At 48.8% G+C, this 13,311-nt stretch overlaps 1 protein-coding gene across 2 annotated transcripts in view; it reads left to right on the top strand.

Moving 5' to 3' along the window:
* EXOC6B (exocyst complex component 6B) overlaps positions 1 to 12,883 on the top strand; it is a 620,807-nt gene extending 607,924 nt beyond the window's left edge. For both annotated transcript variants that reach the window (XM_059188040.1, XM_059188039.1), the window contains 2 exons: positions 5,121 to 5,233; positions 9,405 to 12,883. In XM_059188040.1, coding sequence (XP_059044023.1) covers positions 5,121 to 5,233; positions 9,405 to 9,531 — 240 coding nt within the window. In that variant the 3' untranslated portion in view covers positions 9,532 to 12,883. The remainder of the gene's footprint in view (positions 1 to 5,120; positions 5,234 to 9,404) is intronic.
* Positions 12,884 to 13,311: the final 428 nt, after the last annotated feature.

Raw genomic sequence — 13,311 nt, 5'->3', positions numbered from 1 at the left:
AAGGGCTTAACTTCCCACGGTTTGTCCCCCAGTAGCAATTAACAAAGACGCTCCAGGAGCAATGGCCACACCTAGCCCCCAAATTCTGGTCTCTATAACATTACCACTAAAAGAAATCAGAGCTCGTCAGAGAAATGGCTGGGGCATGGTCGATGCAAGACAAGCCTGAAACACCTTATTATGTCAGAAAGGAAGCATGACCTCAGAAAGTATATGGGGCTTAAGGACACAGGCTCCATCTCAAAGGGGTTCCCACTTGTCAAATCAGGGACAATTTGAGCACCAAAATAATGAATTAGGTAGAGTAATGACTATAAGCCATTGAGAAAATGGGAGCCGATGAGTCCATGCCATAAATAAATACGTAAGTTAATGGGTGGAGAAATGCTGAGTGACAAGTGATAAATGTGCAAGGAAGAGTGGAGTTGGAATACCATCTGTTTGCAACCACGACGGTGAAGCTGAAGCCGACGAGAATCTTCGATGGACGCTAAAGCTGAGGGGAAATTTTAATCAGGAGCTGTATATTCGCATGGTCTTAAACTGTCTTCAGTTGCTTACTAGTTGCAAAGGAAAACACAAAATCTTGTCAGGGAGAGATCAGACGACATCTTGACAGAGTGCTCAAAATTAGTACCACCAAGGAGAGACAAATAAACATGTACACCTCCAGACAGGGTTCCTCTGAGGAGTACACAGCAGCACTGAGGTAGAATTCCAGCCAGAAGGGCAGGTCTTAAATCTAAGTATGAGAAAGCACTAGAAAAAAACAAAACTGAGTGGAGAAAAAGGTGGCAGGGGACTCTATTCTTCATAAATGTCAATATAAGAAAGGCTGTGGAAATAGTCCAGATTAAAGGAGACTCAACAGAAGACAAATGTAATACCACATCCTAAGCGATATGATATATTGGAGCAAAACCCAAGCCAAAATCTATATACAGGACATTATTGGCTCAATTTCTAAAATTAGAATATGGACCATGTCAGTATTAAATTCTCTGCAGTTGGAAACTACTATGGTTATGCAAGAGAATATCCCTGATACTTGGGAATGCTGAAGTACTTCGGAATAGAGGGCCATGGTACACTCAAGTTCCTCTCAAGCGACTCAGAAAAGGAAGTTTTTGTGTGCCCATGTGTGTAAAGAGAGAAAGAGCACACGAAGGCTGGAGCATATGGTGTGAAATGTTGATGATGGGTGTGGGAGGAAGGCATACGATGTTCTTTATTCTCTGCTTATTCTTGCAACCTTGGGATAAGTTTGAAATTAGTTCCAAATGAAAAATCTTAGAAATTAAGAAGAATGAGCTCACTAGTGGTGACCAAATGTTTTGCATCCCTGCGAGAGTCTTCACTGAGCCATAACAGGGCCATTGTATGTGGAGGTCCAGGCTCGGAGAGGCGGACTCACCATTGCGAGTCGGTATAGAATCGGTGCTGTTGACCAGTGCTGGCCTGCGGGTCTCCTGGCCTCCTAACACTGTTCTGTGGAATCCAGCGGAACCATGCTCCATGCTGCTGACTTGGTTGATTGCTCCCCAGACTCTAGTAGTCTATGTCCATCTCTCTCAAGGGCAGCCAGAAGATCTGGGCACCAGCCCCTGTAGAGACCACGGAAAGCAACACAGACCCAGACTGTGATCAACAGGCTTGGACTTGTTGAGCTTAATAGAGCTGTGTAGTTTTCGTGCCCAGAATGGGATTAAGTTTTTAAGTTCATCATCCCAGAGCTTTTAGGCATTGAGAGACTTGGGCAGGAAGATAAAAATAGAAAACCAAGGAGCTAAATCATGAACCTCCCTCCACACCCCACTGGTGATTTACCCAGTTGTCAGCAGCCAGAAGGACATGGCATTCTTTGCGATAAATCAGAAAATACGCATACCACCTAATTCCATCACAGAAATTAGGAATTGTTAATAGAGAAGGTAGTTTCATCAAATGTGCGCATGTGGGTGCACACCTGAAAATACCTAGAATAACTTTTAGGAAATTGGGTTTTCCAAATCTTCCAATTCAACTTGTTATTCATCTTTTTTTTTTTTTTTTTTATTCACTCCCTGCTGGGCAAACAGTAACAGGCTCCCCCAGGTTTTTCACCTTTTTCCGAGAAGAAATTTTAATTAAAAGAATGCTATCTTTTTTCATAATTTTTTCCTGGGATTTGAGGGAAAGGCATAATTGTGTTTATAAAGCACAGTAGTGGGAGGACTGCACAGAACCAAGGACACCCCGAGTGTCTCTCGCACTCTTAGGAACAGGGAAAGAGAACTGTCTCACGTGGTCTTTGGACACTACAGCACAGAACCACCACGGTGAGAATGGGAAGTCAGGGAAAATTCTCTCCTCAAGCAGAGCTCTGTGAGGCCTTGGGGGCAGTGAAAGGAAGTGGTAGAAGGCCTTTTACTTGCCAACTAAAATAGGCCTGACCTGAAAGAGGCCTGAGACGGCCCTTTGGGGCCAGGCCAGCCTAGACCAACCGACATGTCTGCTCTCTCCCCGTCTCCTCTCATCTGTAACGCCCCTTTCTTGGCTGAGGGGATAGGGGCTTTTCTCAGTTTTAGGCTCAGCATGTCAGCCAATTCCTGTCCTGCCTGAGGAGGTTTATAACAACTATTCTAAAAGAATGGTTGGAAGAGGAGGCTTGGCCAAGCAGGGCAAGGCCCACAGTGCCTGTTTGCCCAGCTGCACAGTGAAGACAGACAGGGGAGGAAGGTGTGCCTGGAGCCCAGGGTCTGGCATTGGATTTGACTCTAGGCCTCTCTGGTCTTTGTTCTGCACAGAGAGATGGCCACCCACTCATCTCCGTCAGCAGTTACCGCTTAGAAAGGGAGAAGCAGGGACATGTCTTGAGTCCCAAAAGCCTTTACATGTATCTCATTACCAAAAAGATTGCTTAGGGGCCCTCCCCCTATGCAGCAATGTGAGAATGGGACTTTACCCCGTCTGGAAGCTTACAGAGGGCAGCAACAGTTTCCCTTTCGTCACAACTGCCTTCGAAATGCATCGATTTCTTTATTAGTTTTACTCAGGTATGGTTTTCAAGTATTTTGTTAGAGTGATAACCTGAGGCTAAATCCAGCTGGGAAACTAAAGCCTTTGACAAAATTCTTTTAAGTCAGGCTCTCCCCCAGACTCAGAGCTCAGTCTACCCTCAGAGTGCTCTCATTATCTTCTGAGACCCATCTAGTTCTTGGCACTCCTAACTCCATGGCATTCTTCTCAGACACTCCCGACAGTGCCAGGCTCTGTGCCCTCCAGCATGGACTTAAGCCCATTTTTGAGTCCTGACCTACGGTGGCTCTTGTTTTCATCTATTCAGCCAGTGTCCACACAGATGCAACAAAGATGGCCTCGTGTAATGCGACGCGATCCGTTCATTCTTTAGTTCTCTGTTTCTGTGTTGTTTCCGTGTCCTGTTTACATACTAGAGGCATGTGTATATGTCGATGTATAGAGGAAAAACTCAGTTCTTTGCTTTCTATGTAGGGAAAAACTCCGTTCTTCCCTATTGTGTTTCTCCCCCAAGTCTCCTTTATTACCCACATGAAACATTTCATTTCTGACACTTCTGGTCACCAAATGCGTGGACATTTTTCCCCACATCAAGCAGTTCCCTGCGACACCAGCTAGATGTCCTACAATTTGACTCAATTCTGACACTGTTTACATGCAGACAGTGTCTGCTCACACAGGTTAAGGGCTCAGTTCCACAAGACCCTCCCCCCAGTTGAGACACCAGCCACCTGCCTATCCACCTGGGTTTCTGACCACCTGCTGCAGATGAAGGTTCCCTGACCCCCCTCCTCAGGTTTGCTGAATTGCTGGAACAGCTCCCAGAAGTCAGGAAACATCTTACTTACTAGATCACAGGTTTATTGGAAAAGGCCATAACTCAGGAACCAGGTGGAAGAGATGCGTGGGGCAAGGTCTGGGGAAAAGGGCGTGAAGGAGCTCCCGTGCTCTCTCCAGGCACACCACTCTCCAAATTTCCATGCGTTCGTCAACCCGGAAGCTCTCCAAACCCCGTACTTCAGGGATTTTATGAAAATGTCACCACATAGGCACGATGAATTGTGAACCCTATTTTCAGCTTTTCTCCCTTCTCAAGAGAATGGGTGGTAGGACTGAAAATTCCAAGCTTCTAATCATGGCTTGATCTTTCCAACCCTTATCCGGGATCCCACCCAGGATCACCTCATTAGAATAAAAGACACTCCTGCCACCCAGGAAATCACACGCTTTTGAGGAGATAGATCTCAAGAACAGGGGTCATAGGCCAGTATTAGGACAAGAGATGTTCCTAGTATTCTTATTACTTGGGAAATTATGAGGGTTTGTAATTTTGTTTGCTGGTAATGAGGGCCAGAGACCAAGATATATATTTTCTCAGTGTATCTCAGGGTGTCCATTGAGCAACTTGGGCAAAGTCAATGCAGCAAGTCAGGAAACTGGTTCTTTTTTTCTTTTTTTCCCAAGATTTTATTTATTTATATGACAGACAGAGATCACAAGTAGGTAGAGAGGCAGGCAGAGAGTGAGGAAGGGAAGCAGGCTCCCTGCTGAGCAGAGAGCTTGATGCAGTGCTTAATCCCAGGACCCTGGGATCATGACTTGAGCCAAAAGGAGAGGCTTTTAACCCATTGAGCCACCCAGGCACCCCCTGGTTCTTGAACCCACACCTTTTAACCTCAAAGCTTGTACAGTGTGTATGTGCCACAGACTGTACCCATCTTCATTTGGTCATTATTGAATTCTGAGCTTCTAGAGTGGTGCCTGGCACAGGGGAGGCATTTGACAAGTATTTATTAAATGAATAAGTGACCAGTTTTATGACAGTCTCAGGCCTGCCCCTGAGAGCTAAATGCTGGGCCTATAGTCTTAGCAGCATCACAACGATCACAACGCTTATGGCCGAGACGACTCGGCCTTCTACTGATGACTCACTGATTTCTGTAGTTGCATGAACAATCTTCAGCCATTCTTTCTCTTACTACATTTTTATTTTTGTTTTTCAGATTTACCGTTAGCTGGTAGTAGAGGATGTTAGGGGTTTTCTAAAGTCCTGGTTTGTCTTGTCTGATTAATCCCTGGGGTGGGGTTTCAATATTTTACAGCTTTTGGATCTCTTCATCCAGTGGGACTGGTCGACCTACCTTGCTGACTATGGTCAGCCCAACTGCAAGTACTTGCGAGTGAACCCAGTGACAGCTCTGACCCTGCTTGAGAAGTGAGTACATAGTCTGGTGGTCTCTGTTGGGAGGTGGGGAAAGGGCATGGGAATCAGTGTCAGGGATAATTTCCTCTTGGCCAATACCTTCCAAACACAGCAGAGAGGCCTGTTCTTGGAATTGCCGTAAGTGCTACCCGTAGTCTCTGCTATTGGATTGGGCAAGATGGCCTTCCTCTTGTAGCCTCTTAGCTCCTGAGCCCCAAGAAGCTGAGGCCAAGTATGGGTCAGGTGGACTCTGGCAAGCCCTTGGAGCTGAATGGGGCAACATCTCTTTAGCTGAAGATGACAGAAGAAAGGAAGATGCCTTAAGGTTGGGTTCAGGCCACCTGGTGAACAGAGTGAGACTGGCCCCAATCATCTGGTGACAATGGGCAGAAGAGCCCCATGAAAGATGGCTTCTGTGGTTTCTAGCAGAGAAGTTCCTGGAATGCCTGAAACCTTCAGCAGCGCCATCCCCATTCAGCCCCCACCCCCACCCCCAAACTCCCTGCTAGATCGAGCCTTGTTGTGCCGACTGTCCCAAGAAAGCTGTTGGACACGGTGTCTCATTCTTGCTCTGGGCAGTCACTGGCCAGCAGAGGTGCTCCCACTGAGATTGGGTTAGATAGCTCCAGAACGTCTCATGGTTAACCAGTACACCACCCAGATGCTGGAATCTGTTATGCAGCCTAGCTCTGGCTTTTCCTAACCTAGTTGAGAGCTGGCAGGCCAGAGACCAGGATCCACGTAAAAGGGAGGGTTTTTATTGTCATCACACTAGTTAAGTGCCAGCTTCTTTGAAGCTTCTTAGAAGAGTACCCCGCATCTAAGCAGTACAGCAAGTACATATGTGACCATATGTGAACTTGGGTAGATGGACCAGCAGCTAGGAGGTCAGAGTGCAGCCATAAGCAGAGGAAAGGCTAAGGTACGTCCTCCCTACTGTGCAGTTAGAAGAGTGGGAAGGGGAGGAGAGGAAAGTAAGCAAGAACAGGACGCAGAGGAAAGTGTTTGGAGCCAAGAAACCAAGAGCCCAGGGTGCAGCTTTCACCAGACCAAGACAGACTGATGTTTCCATTTTAACTTTGTTTCCCATGATTCTCTCTCCTGATGACCTTCCTCCCTAGGATATCTAGAGAGTAAGTATATTATTCACTTGGGCCTTTTCCATCACTTTGAGGCAAGTCCTTCTGGTTTCCTCACTGACACTAACAACTACACTAAAGCCTTACCTTCTGACTTTTCTCCCCCCTGACATACTAATCTACTAAACTAGTCTGGTGCCAATTGGCTGGCTGTTTCCTCTGTCCTCGGTCCTTAGAGTGACCCTTAGCATACCAATCCCTATGGGGCTGGAGGTGATGGCAGGGATTTTCTTTCCCCCATTGGTGCCAGGGAAAAGCTTGTTCCCACTCAGCTTCCTGGCACACTCCACACTCTTTGCTAGTGCGAAGCTTGAAACTCAGCCCTGACAGAAGGGAGCTGCTCAGCAGTCTCCCCTTCTCCGCCACCTCCTGGTGGTGAAGCCCATGGCATTAAGCTCTGGAACCTACGTCTCCTGGAGAAACCTTTTTATTAGACGCAAGGGCTAATCCCAGCTGAAATGAGGGACATTTGGGCCCTCCAGGTGGTGTTTAATGTTGTATTCACTCTGTGTCCAAATGGGCTGTGGGATTCCCTTCCATTTCCTTCTCTCAACAGTCCTTTGCTTGTCTGTTCCTAAGAAGCTCTAGATCTAAGAGGCATTGTCTCTTCCACTTTCTGTGGATCAGCAGTGGGCTGGAACAGTCAGCCTCTCCATGGATTCTGGAGGCCTGACAGTAACAAAGCCGTGTGCTTATCCCCAGCCATCAGCAGGGTTTAAAAGCTTCCTCCCAAACCCAGGAGGGCCAAAGGCAACCCCGATCCCCCAAATCCCTACTTCCCAGCCTCATAGGAATCAGCCCCTTTACCTGACCCTTTCCTGCTTTCGCCCCAGCCAGATCTACCACCAGAGCTTGACTATCTCTCCTTTTCAACATGCCGAGGACATTCAGGAAACAGAAGAGGCACCTGTGTCATTGAGAGGTGGCCCTAGCCAAAGTAGATCCGGATCCCAGGCTTACAGAATGGAAGGGGAGGGGAAGAGGGCCCCCCACTTTGGTTTGGGTGCTTCCCAGGGCACAAACCAGCATGCTGTCATCGGCCGTCAAGGCACTTGAGTTTATCTTTGGAGTAATCCCAACTCTGGGCCTTAATTGCCGAGAACTCCTAGCCTCTGAGGCTCAGGGACTACCTTCTTCTTCCCTTTCTCCTACCTTATTGGAGAGCTTCTTTTATGAGAGCTGAAAGCCAACTCTGGCTCCCCATCTCTGGGCAGCTTCAAGGAGTCATGAAATTCATGATCACAAAGGACATTAAAATGAACGCCCTATACATGTAGGGAGTGTTTTTCCGCTTCCTTCCTTCCTTTCTTCCTTCCTTGTTTTGCATTGTTTTTCTTTAGATTCATAGCATATTCAGCAAAGGAAATGGAATCCTTCTCTGGGATAAATAATCTAAAGCCAGGCCAGTTCCACAGACATAATTGTCCAGTCCATGCATAAAGGACCAAATACAGTAATCATCAGAGCCTGAGGACCATGTGCTCTCTTTTCAACCAGCCTCTGTCACCTTTTCTTCCTCCCCTCCAAGCTCAGTCCTGTACAGGTGGGTGGTTGTACCTTATACTCAGTGTTCTGAGTTTACTTGAATAATTCCAGTCTGAAGACCCATAAGCTTAGATCAGTGAAAGAAGTCACAACTCATGGTGGCTCTCAGTGTTGGCCCCAACCACACAGCTTTGGTGCTCATCAGAATCTCCCAGCCTCATGAATATAACTGCCCTTGTGGCATCTCTAGCTTTAACCCATTGGCCTCACATCTGCCCCTCTGAACAAAGAACACCACACAGGGGGAAAAAAAAGGGGGGGGCCAGGATTGGCCAAAGGCCCCTGGGAAGTATGCCTGGCCATAGATTACCAGGCTTATCAGGTTCCTTCCCCTCCTTTGGACCTGTCTACGTACAGCCCAGGGAGCTGTGAAGCCAGAAAGCCAGCCCAGATCCTGGGGGATGGTGGTAAAGATCGCCTATGCCTACCCCAGGGCGAAATTGGTCTGGGCAGTGTTCTTAATTCTCTGACACCGGAACTAGCAATGGGCTGGAGGTCTAGTGTGCAGAGACTGAGGCTAGAGGTCACGGTCAGATGTCAGAGGTTGTGGACTCTGCAGGGATTAGCACATTCCCATGTTCTATCACAATGGCTTATCCAGACTTGGGCCTTTCTGTGACACCATAACCTGGTCATGACTTTACCTATGCTTCCTGGTTAGGTCTTTCCATCTGGCCACAAGCATTGGCCAGAACTGCCCATGGTTTGCCTTCTAGGAATATGCCATCTCTGGAGCTTTGGCGGTACCTGGTAATAGAAAGCTCTGCGAAGGTCAAAGGTGTGAGGGTATGGACAACCCTCGGGTTCTCAGGGGCTTCTCCTGGCTGAAGTTCTGACTCCACAAGCGAAAGGATGGTCTGTCTGCTCTACTTCTCACGATGTGCTCAACCGCCTTGCCGTCTCTGGATCCTCACTCTGAGACAAAAGAGATAGGTCAGGCCCTTAGTTTTGTTAGGGATGGGACAGAGCAACTGGCCAGTGAAGTTTAGAAATACACAGTGACTTTCAGTTACTCATCTCCTCTTAGAATTACTAGCTGAGAGTTTGTTCCTGCTTTCTCTTTCAAATACCAGCTCTGAGGTCGCAGCAGGATTTCACGAGCTCAGGAGATGATAAGTGGATCCTGGATCTAGATATTCTGTAAGAGCCTGTTGACCCTCAGGGCTTCAGCACACCCAAGATTCCTATGGGAGCTGCACACCTGGAGCTAGAAGGGAAGGAAAGAGGTGCAGTGGGGGGAGGAGGGTGATCAGGAGGTTGGCCCCTCCATCGCTGGCTTTGGACTCTCTTCCAGAGGTGACTGAGGTTGGGAGGGCAGTGGGTGCCACAGGACAGCTTCCTGAACAGTAGGTTAAGTAGGGGCTTGACAATGGAAATATTGTGGACTCTCAGGTCTGGGCGGAGGTGGAGATGTATGGAGCCATCCCACCTCCCGCCTGGTCTCCTTCCACCATTGTCTCCTCAAACATTTTGTTCTCCTTCTTTCTTCCTCTGTTTAGGATGAGGGACACCAGCCGCAAGAACAACATGTTTGCACAGTTCCGGAAAAATGAGCGAGACAAGCAGAAATTGATTGACACTGTGGCCAAGCAGCTCCGGGGACTCATCAGCAGCCACCACTCATGAAAGTTAACCTCAGGCCTGCAGAGGCTGCTCACGTCAGCCCCAGAGGCCGGGACCCAGGCCCGGCTGGCCCTGCCTTGTGCATTCTTCTTCAAAGAGAGCAAATGTATTTTTTTAATAACCTGTGTACAGTATTCGCGTAACCTTTCCCTATAGTAAAAGAGGCACAAGAAAAAGCAAGTACGTGAGGTGTTGCTAGGCTGGGACTCCAGGGAAGTCATACTGTACTCTGTAGCGGCCTAGAGATGGTGGTGTCACCAGTCCCAGGACGATGAACCACGTTTCATCGCTGCCCTAGAACCTTGGTCTGGGGCTCAGGAATGACACAGACGTAATGGGTCCTTGGTCCTGGGAGGTAAGGTGAGTAGGCGAAAATATAACAAAGTATATCCTGTTCGTTCCCAGCACCCCATTCACCATGCAGGGGAGGTTGGTCCTTCCTGATGCAAGGAGAGGACCTGGAAAACGTTACTGTTCAGTGTATGAAAGACCAGCACACATGAAGGACCAGCACACACGGTTCTGGAAGTTTGTATCTCCCCAGTCCACCAATGTTCATCAGCAGGGGGACAAGCATGGCGTGTGGCCAGAGGACAGCTTCACTCCAGTCCCCTGAGAGTGGCCATTTCTTCAACCCAGATCTGACCCAGTGCTTTTATTGCTGACTTTTCTAGGACAAGATAGAGCTGAGTATACAGTGGTGATAATTGGACCCCATGACTAACCGCAGGTTGCTCCACACCAGGAAGTGTTTTATTAGCTCTTGAAAGCCAGTGTGAATGGAATCAGAGCCTCGGTCCCTTCCCTGTTCATCTCATCGTCTTCTTTCAGGGTCAAGGCACTGGATTCAGAGCAGAGATCAGCAGTTACTTCCATAGATCTTCACAGAGAGTCTCAAACTTGACCTTCAGTAGTGTCATTGGGTTTGGTCAGATTCTAGAAGCCTGAAAATGGACCTTCCTTAACCCTTCAGTAAAACCTGAAGGTTACTGGGGAGTGCCCCTTGTGATTGAAAACCAGCTCTCTGGCCACCATCTTTACAAGAAACATTATCAGCTCTGTACTGTGGCAGCAGCCGCAGCTGGACAGCATGCCTGTTGGGATGGAACCATTGTCTCCATGAAGCAGACGGGGCCAGTCGTGGCTAGTAGTTTGTCGCCTTTGGCCCAGCGGTCCGTTACTAAGTCATATCCTTGATGTGAAGCTCTTCTTACTCAAGCCCAAGTCTTTTGTCCTCTCCTGAGACCCCCATAGCCATCTTTTGGCCTCATCTAAGAAAGGTTGTCTATAATCCCATCTTGCATATTCTGGAGTGTGCCAAGGGAGCCTGAACTAGCTAGCTGGGAGTCTGTGTCCGCTGTCGCAGATGGGCTCCCGACACCTGGTGCAAGGGCTTTGCTGTGAGGTCAGCCCGAGGAACCTGCACTCTAAGACTCTTTGGGAAGGTGCTCCTGTGGCTACCGGCAAACGTGTAATTGTGCACCACCAAACAATGACAAATAAGCCACACAGGCATTTCCAGCTTGGATTAGTGGGAGGAGAGACTCATCAAACAGAATTCTTCACTACCTTTGCCAGCTACTTAGCTGCTTCTGGGGAGAGCAATGCTTCCTTTTTCATTCCCCACCCCAATCCCCCCAGAACCCCTTCCCAACTTGCAAACGAAGGGGAAGAGATTACACACCACAGACATGAGCCTTCCTCAAAGCTGGAGAGGCCAGGCTGCATGGACGCTCTAGAGAAGCTTTCTAAGGCTTACCTTGAGGCCTCAGTGCTTGGCCCAGGGTCTCAGGAGGAGGGTCAGGGATGAATGCTGCCACCCAGAATTGCAAAAGGCAAGGGAAAGTGGGGGGCCATGGGAATGAGATCCCAGATGCCATCACCCAAGCCCTGGGTTCGACTGAAAGAGCAAGAAATGATCACACTAATCTAAAGTCCTGTTGCTTAAGAAGGGCCCAACACAGACTCCTTCACTAGTCTCCCATCTGCAGCAAGATCCTTTCAGATGGATCTTGGGACATGGGACATGGGACAGAGAGAACCTTAAGCATGTCAGAGATTTTGTCTTCTCTGAGTCATCATTGCTGAGCTAGTCTCAAGCCTATACCCTGGAAAGACTGCTGTAGAGGAAAAGCAGACAGGGGAGCGGAATGGGGCTTCCTCTGCACCTCATTCACGACCTTCCTCTAAAGAAAACACTTAGCCCGCTCAAGACTCTTAGGGGAGGACCCTTTGGTGGCTCTCTTTCCTCTTGGTCTGTCTTCAGTCTTCTCTGATGAAACCAATGTGCTGCTACTGAGTTGTGTCTAGAGACACACTCTGGTTGGGCAAGGGAAGGTCAAAAAACAGGGACCGGCAATGTCTAAGTTGTTTGAATTGGCGAAGTCGGATTTTTGAGTCTGATCTCCAGGCCTCTAGCTGGGCCAGGCCTTGAGAAGACTTGTGCACATGGGGCCATGCCATGCCCTTCAGACTCCTAAGACCCGGCCTCGGGTGCCCAGAGATATGGAAGTGCCCCAGCAGGCCCCAGTAGCAGAGCAAGAGCAGCAGTGGCTACAAGCCTACAGCCTGGGGTTAGCGTGACTCTTAGCCAAGTTCTTGGGGAAACCAGGTCCATGTTTCTAAAGGGACCTTCTGGGTTGGGACCCTCATAGGTTTCAGTAATAGTGTAGGCAGCTCGTATAGTTTGGACGTTCACAGGAAATCTCTTGGGACTGTGATTGAAGCGATTGGGGGGTAGAAATTGGTACCAGCGGAATCCCTGTGGACAAAAGGATTGTCCAGCTTCCAAGGAGTGCTGCCACTGTTTTCATCGCATACCAGGCCTATGGTCTCTTGGCCTCAAAGCCAGCCTAGCTCCATCGCATACCTGACAAGGGTCTGCTCAGCAAGCCCCAGACCCAGGGCTCTCCTATCCCCAAGATCGGCAATGGCCATGACCTCCCTCATAAAGCCTCTCCACACTCCCTGGAGCCTGCTACGGAGCGCCCCGCCTGTTGCCTCCTATCTCCCAGGACTCTGCTCCTGGCTGTTTCAACTGCCTCTTTTTTTTTTCTTTTTCTTTTCCTTTGCTTGCGTTCGTAATTACTTTTCACTAATGTGTTGGAAATAGCGTTTTTATTTTGCACAAATAGTTACACATTTATGGAGGAAATTTAGGAGAGTCCATTTTTAACTCTAAAGGGAACTTTTTTTTTTTTTTTCTTGAAGACTCACTCCTAAAGCTACCAATGCAGACGGGCCTCGCGGTTCTTGGGAGCCTCCCCTGTGGAAAGAGCATGTTGATCCCTCCTGTACATTTTTCTGTCTTAACTACTATTAAACAAGGGAGCCTATGTACCTGTTTCAAAAGCCACGGTGTTGTCTCATGGTTTTTTGGTTCTTCTGCCCCTCTCACACATTGCAGCTGCAGTGGCGAACCGGAGGGCAGCCGTCGCACCCCCTGGACGGGACTGAGGACTAGAGCAGGCAAAGGCCCACTGGGGGGAGGAAGCCTACCTGCTGCACAAGGCAAGGAGCCCTTGGAAAAGTCCCAAACCACTGGGTTGGGTTTCCCGCCGATCCAGTTAACACGGGTATCCTCTCCATCGACGGGAGCGCTGGTCTGGGCAGCCTGAGCCCTCCTGTGGCTTGAAAAGCAGCCCTTACTGCGAAAGGGCTCTTAGTCCAAACATAAGGAGGATGTAGCGTTCTCCAGAATAAAGCCAAGTGGGGGAAGGGGAGGAACGAGCCTGTTTTAGAGCCCCTGGCGGGGAGGGGACGGGCCTCAGGGCCTAATGCCAG

Source organism: Mustela lutreola, chromosome 9 (genome assembly GCF_030435805.1).
Source record: "Mustela lutreola isolate mMusLut2 chromosome 9, mMusLut2.pri, whole genome shotgun sequence".
Taxonomy (NCBI): Eukaryota; Metazoa; Chordata; class Mammalia; order Carnivora; family Mustelidae; genus Mustela; species Mustela lutreola.
The sequence above is the reverse complement of the archived record's forward strand: the minus strand, read 5'-3'. Positions and strand labels throughout refer to the sequence as shown.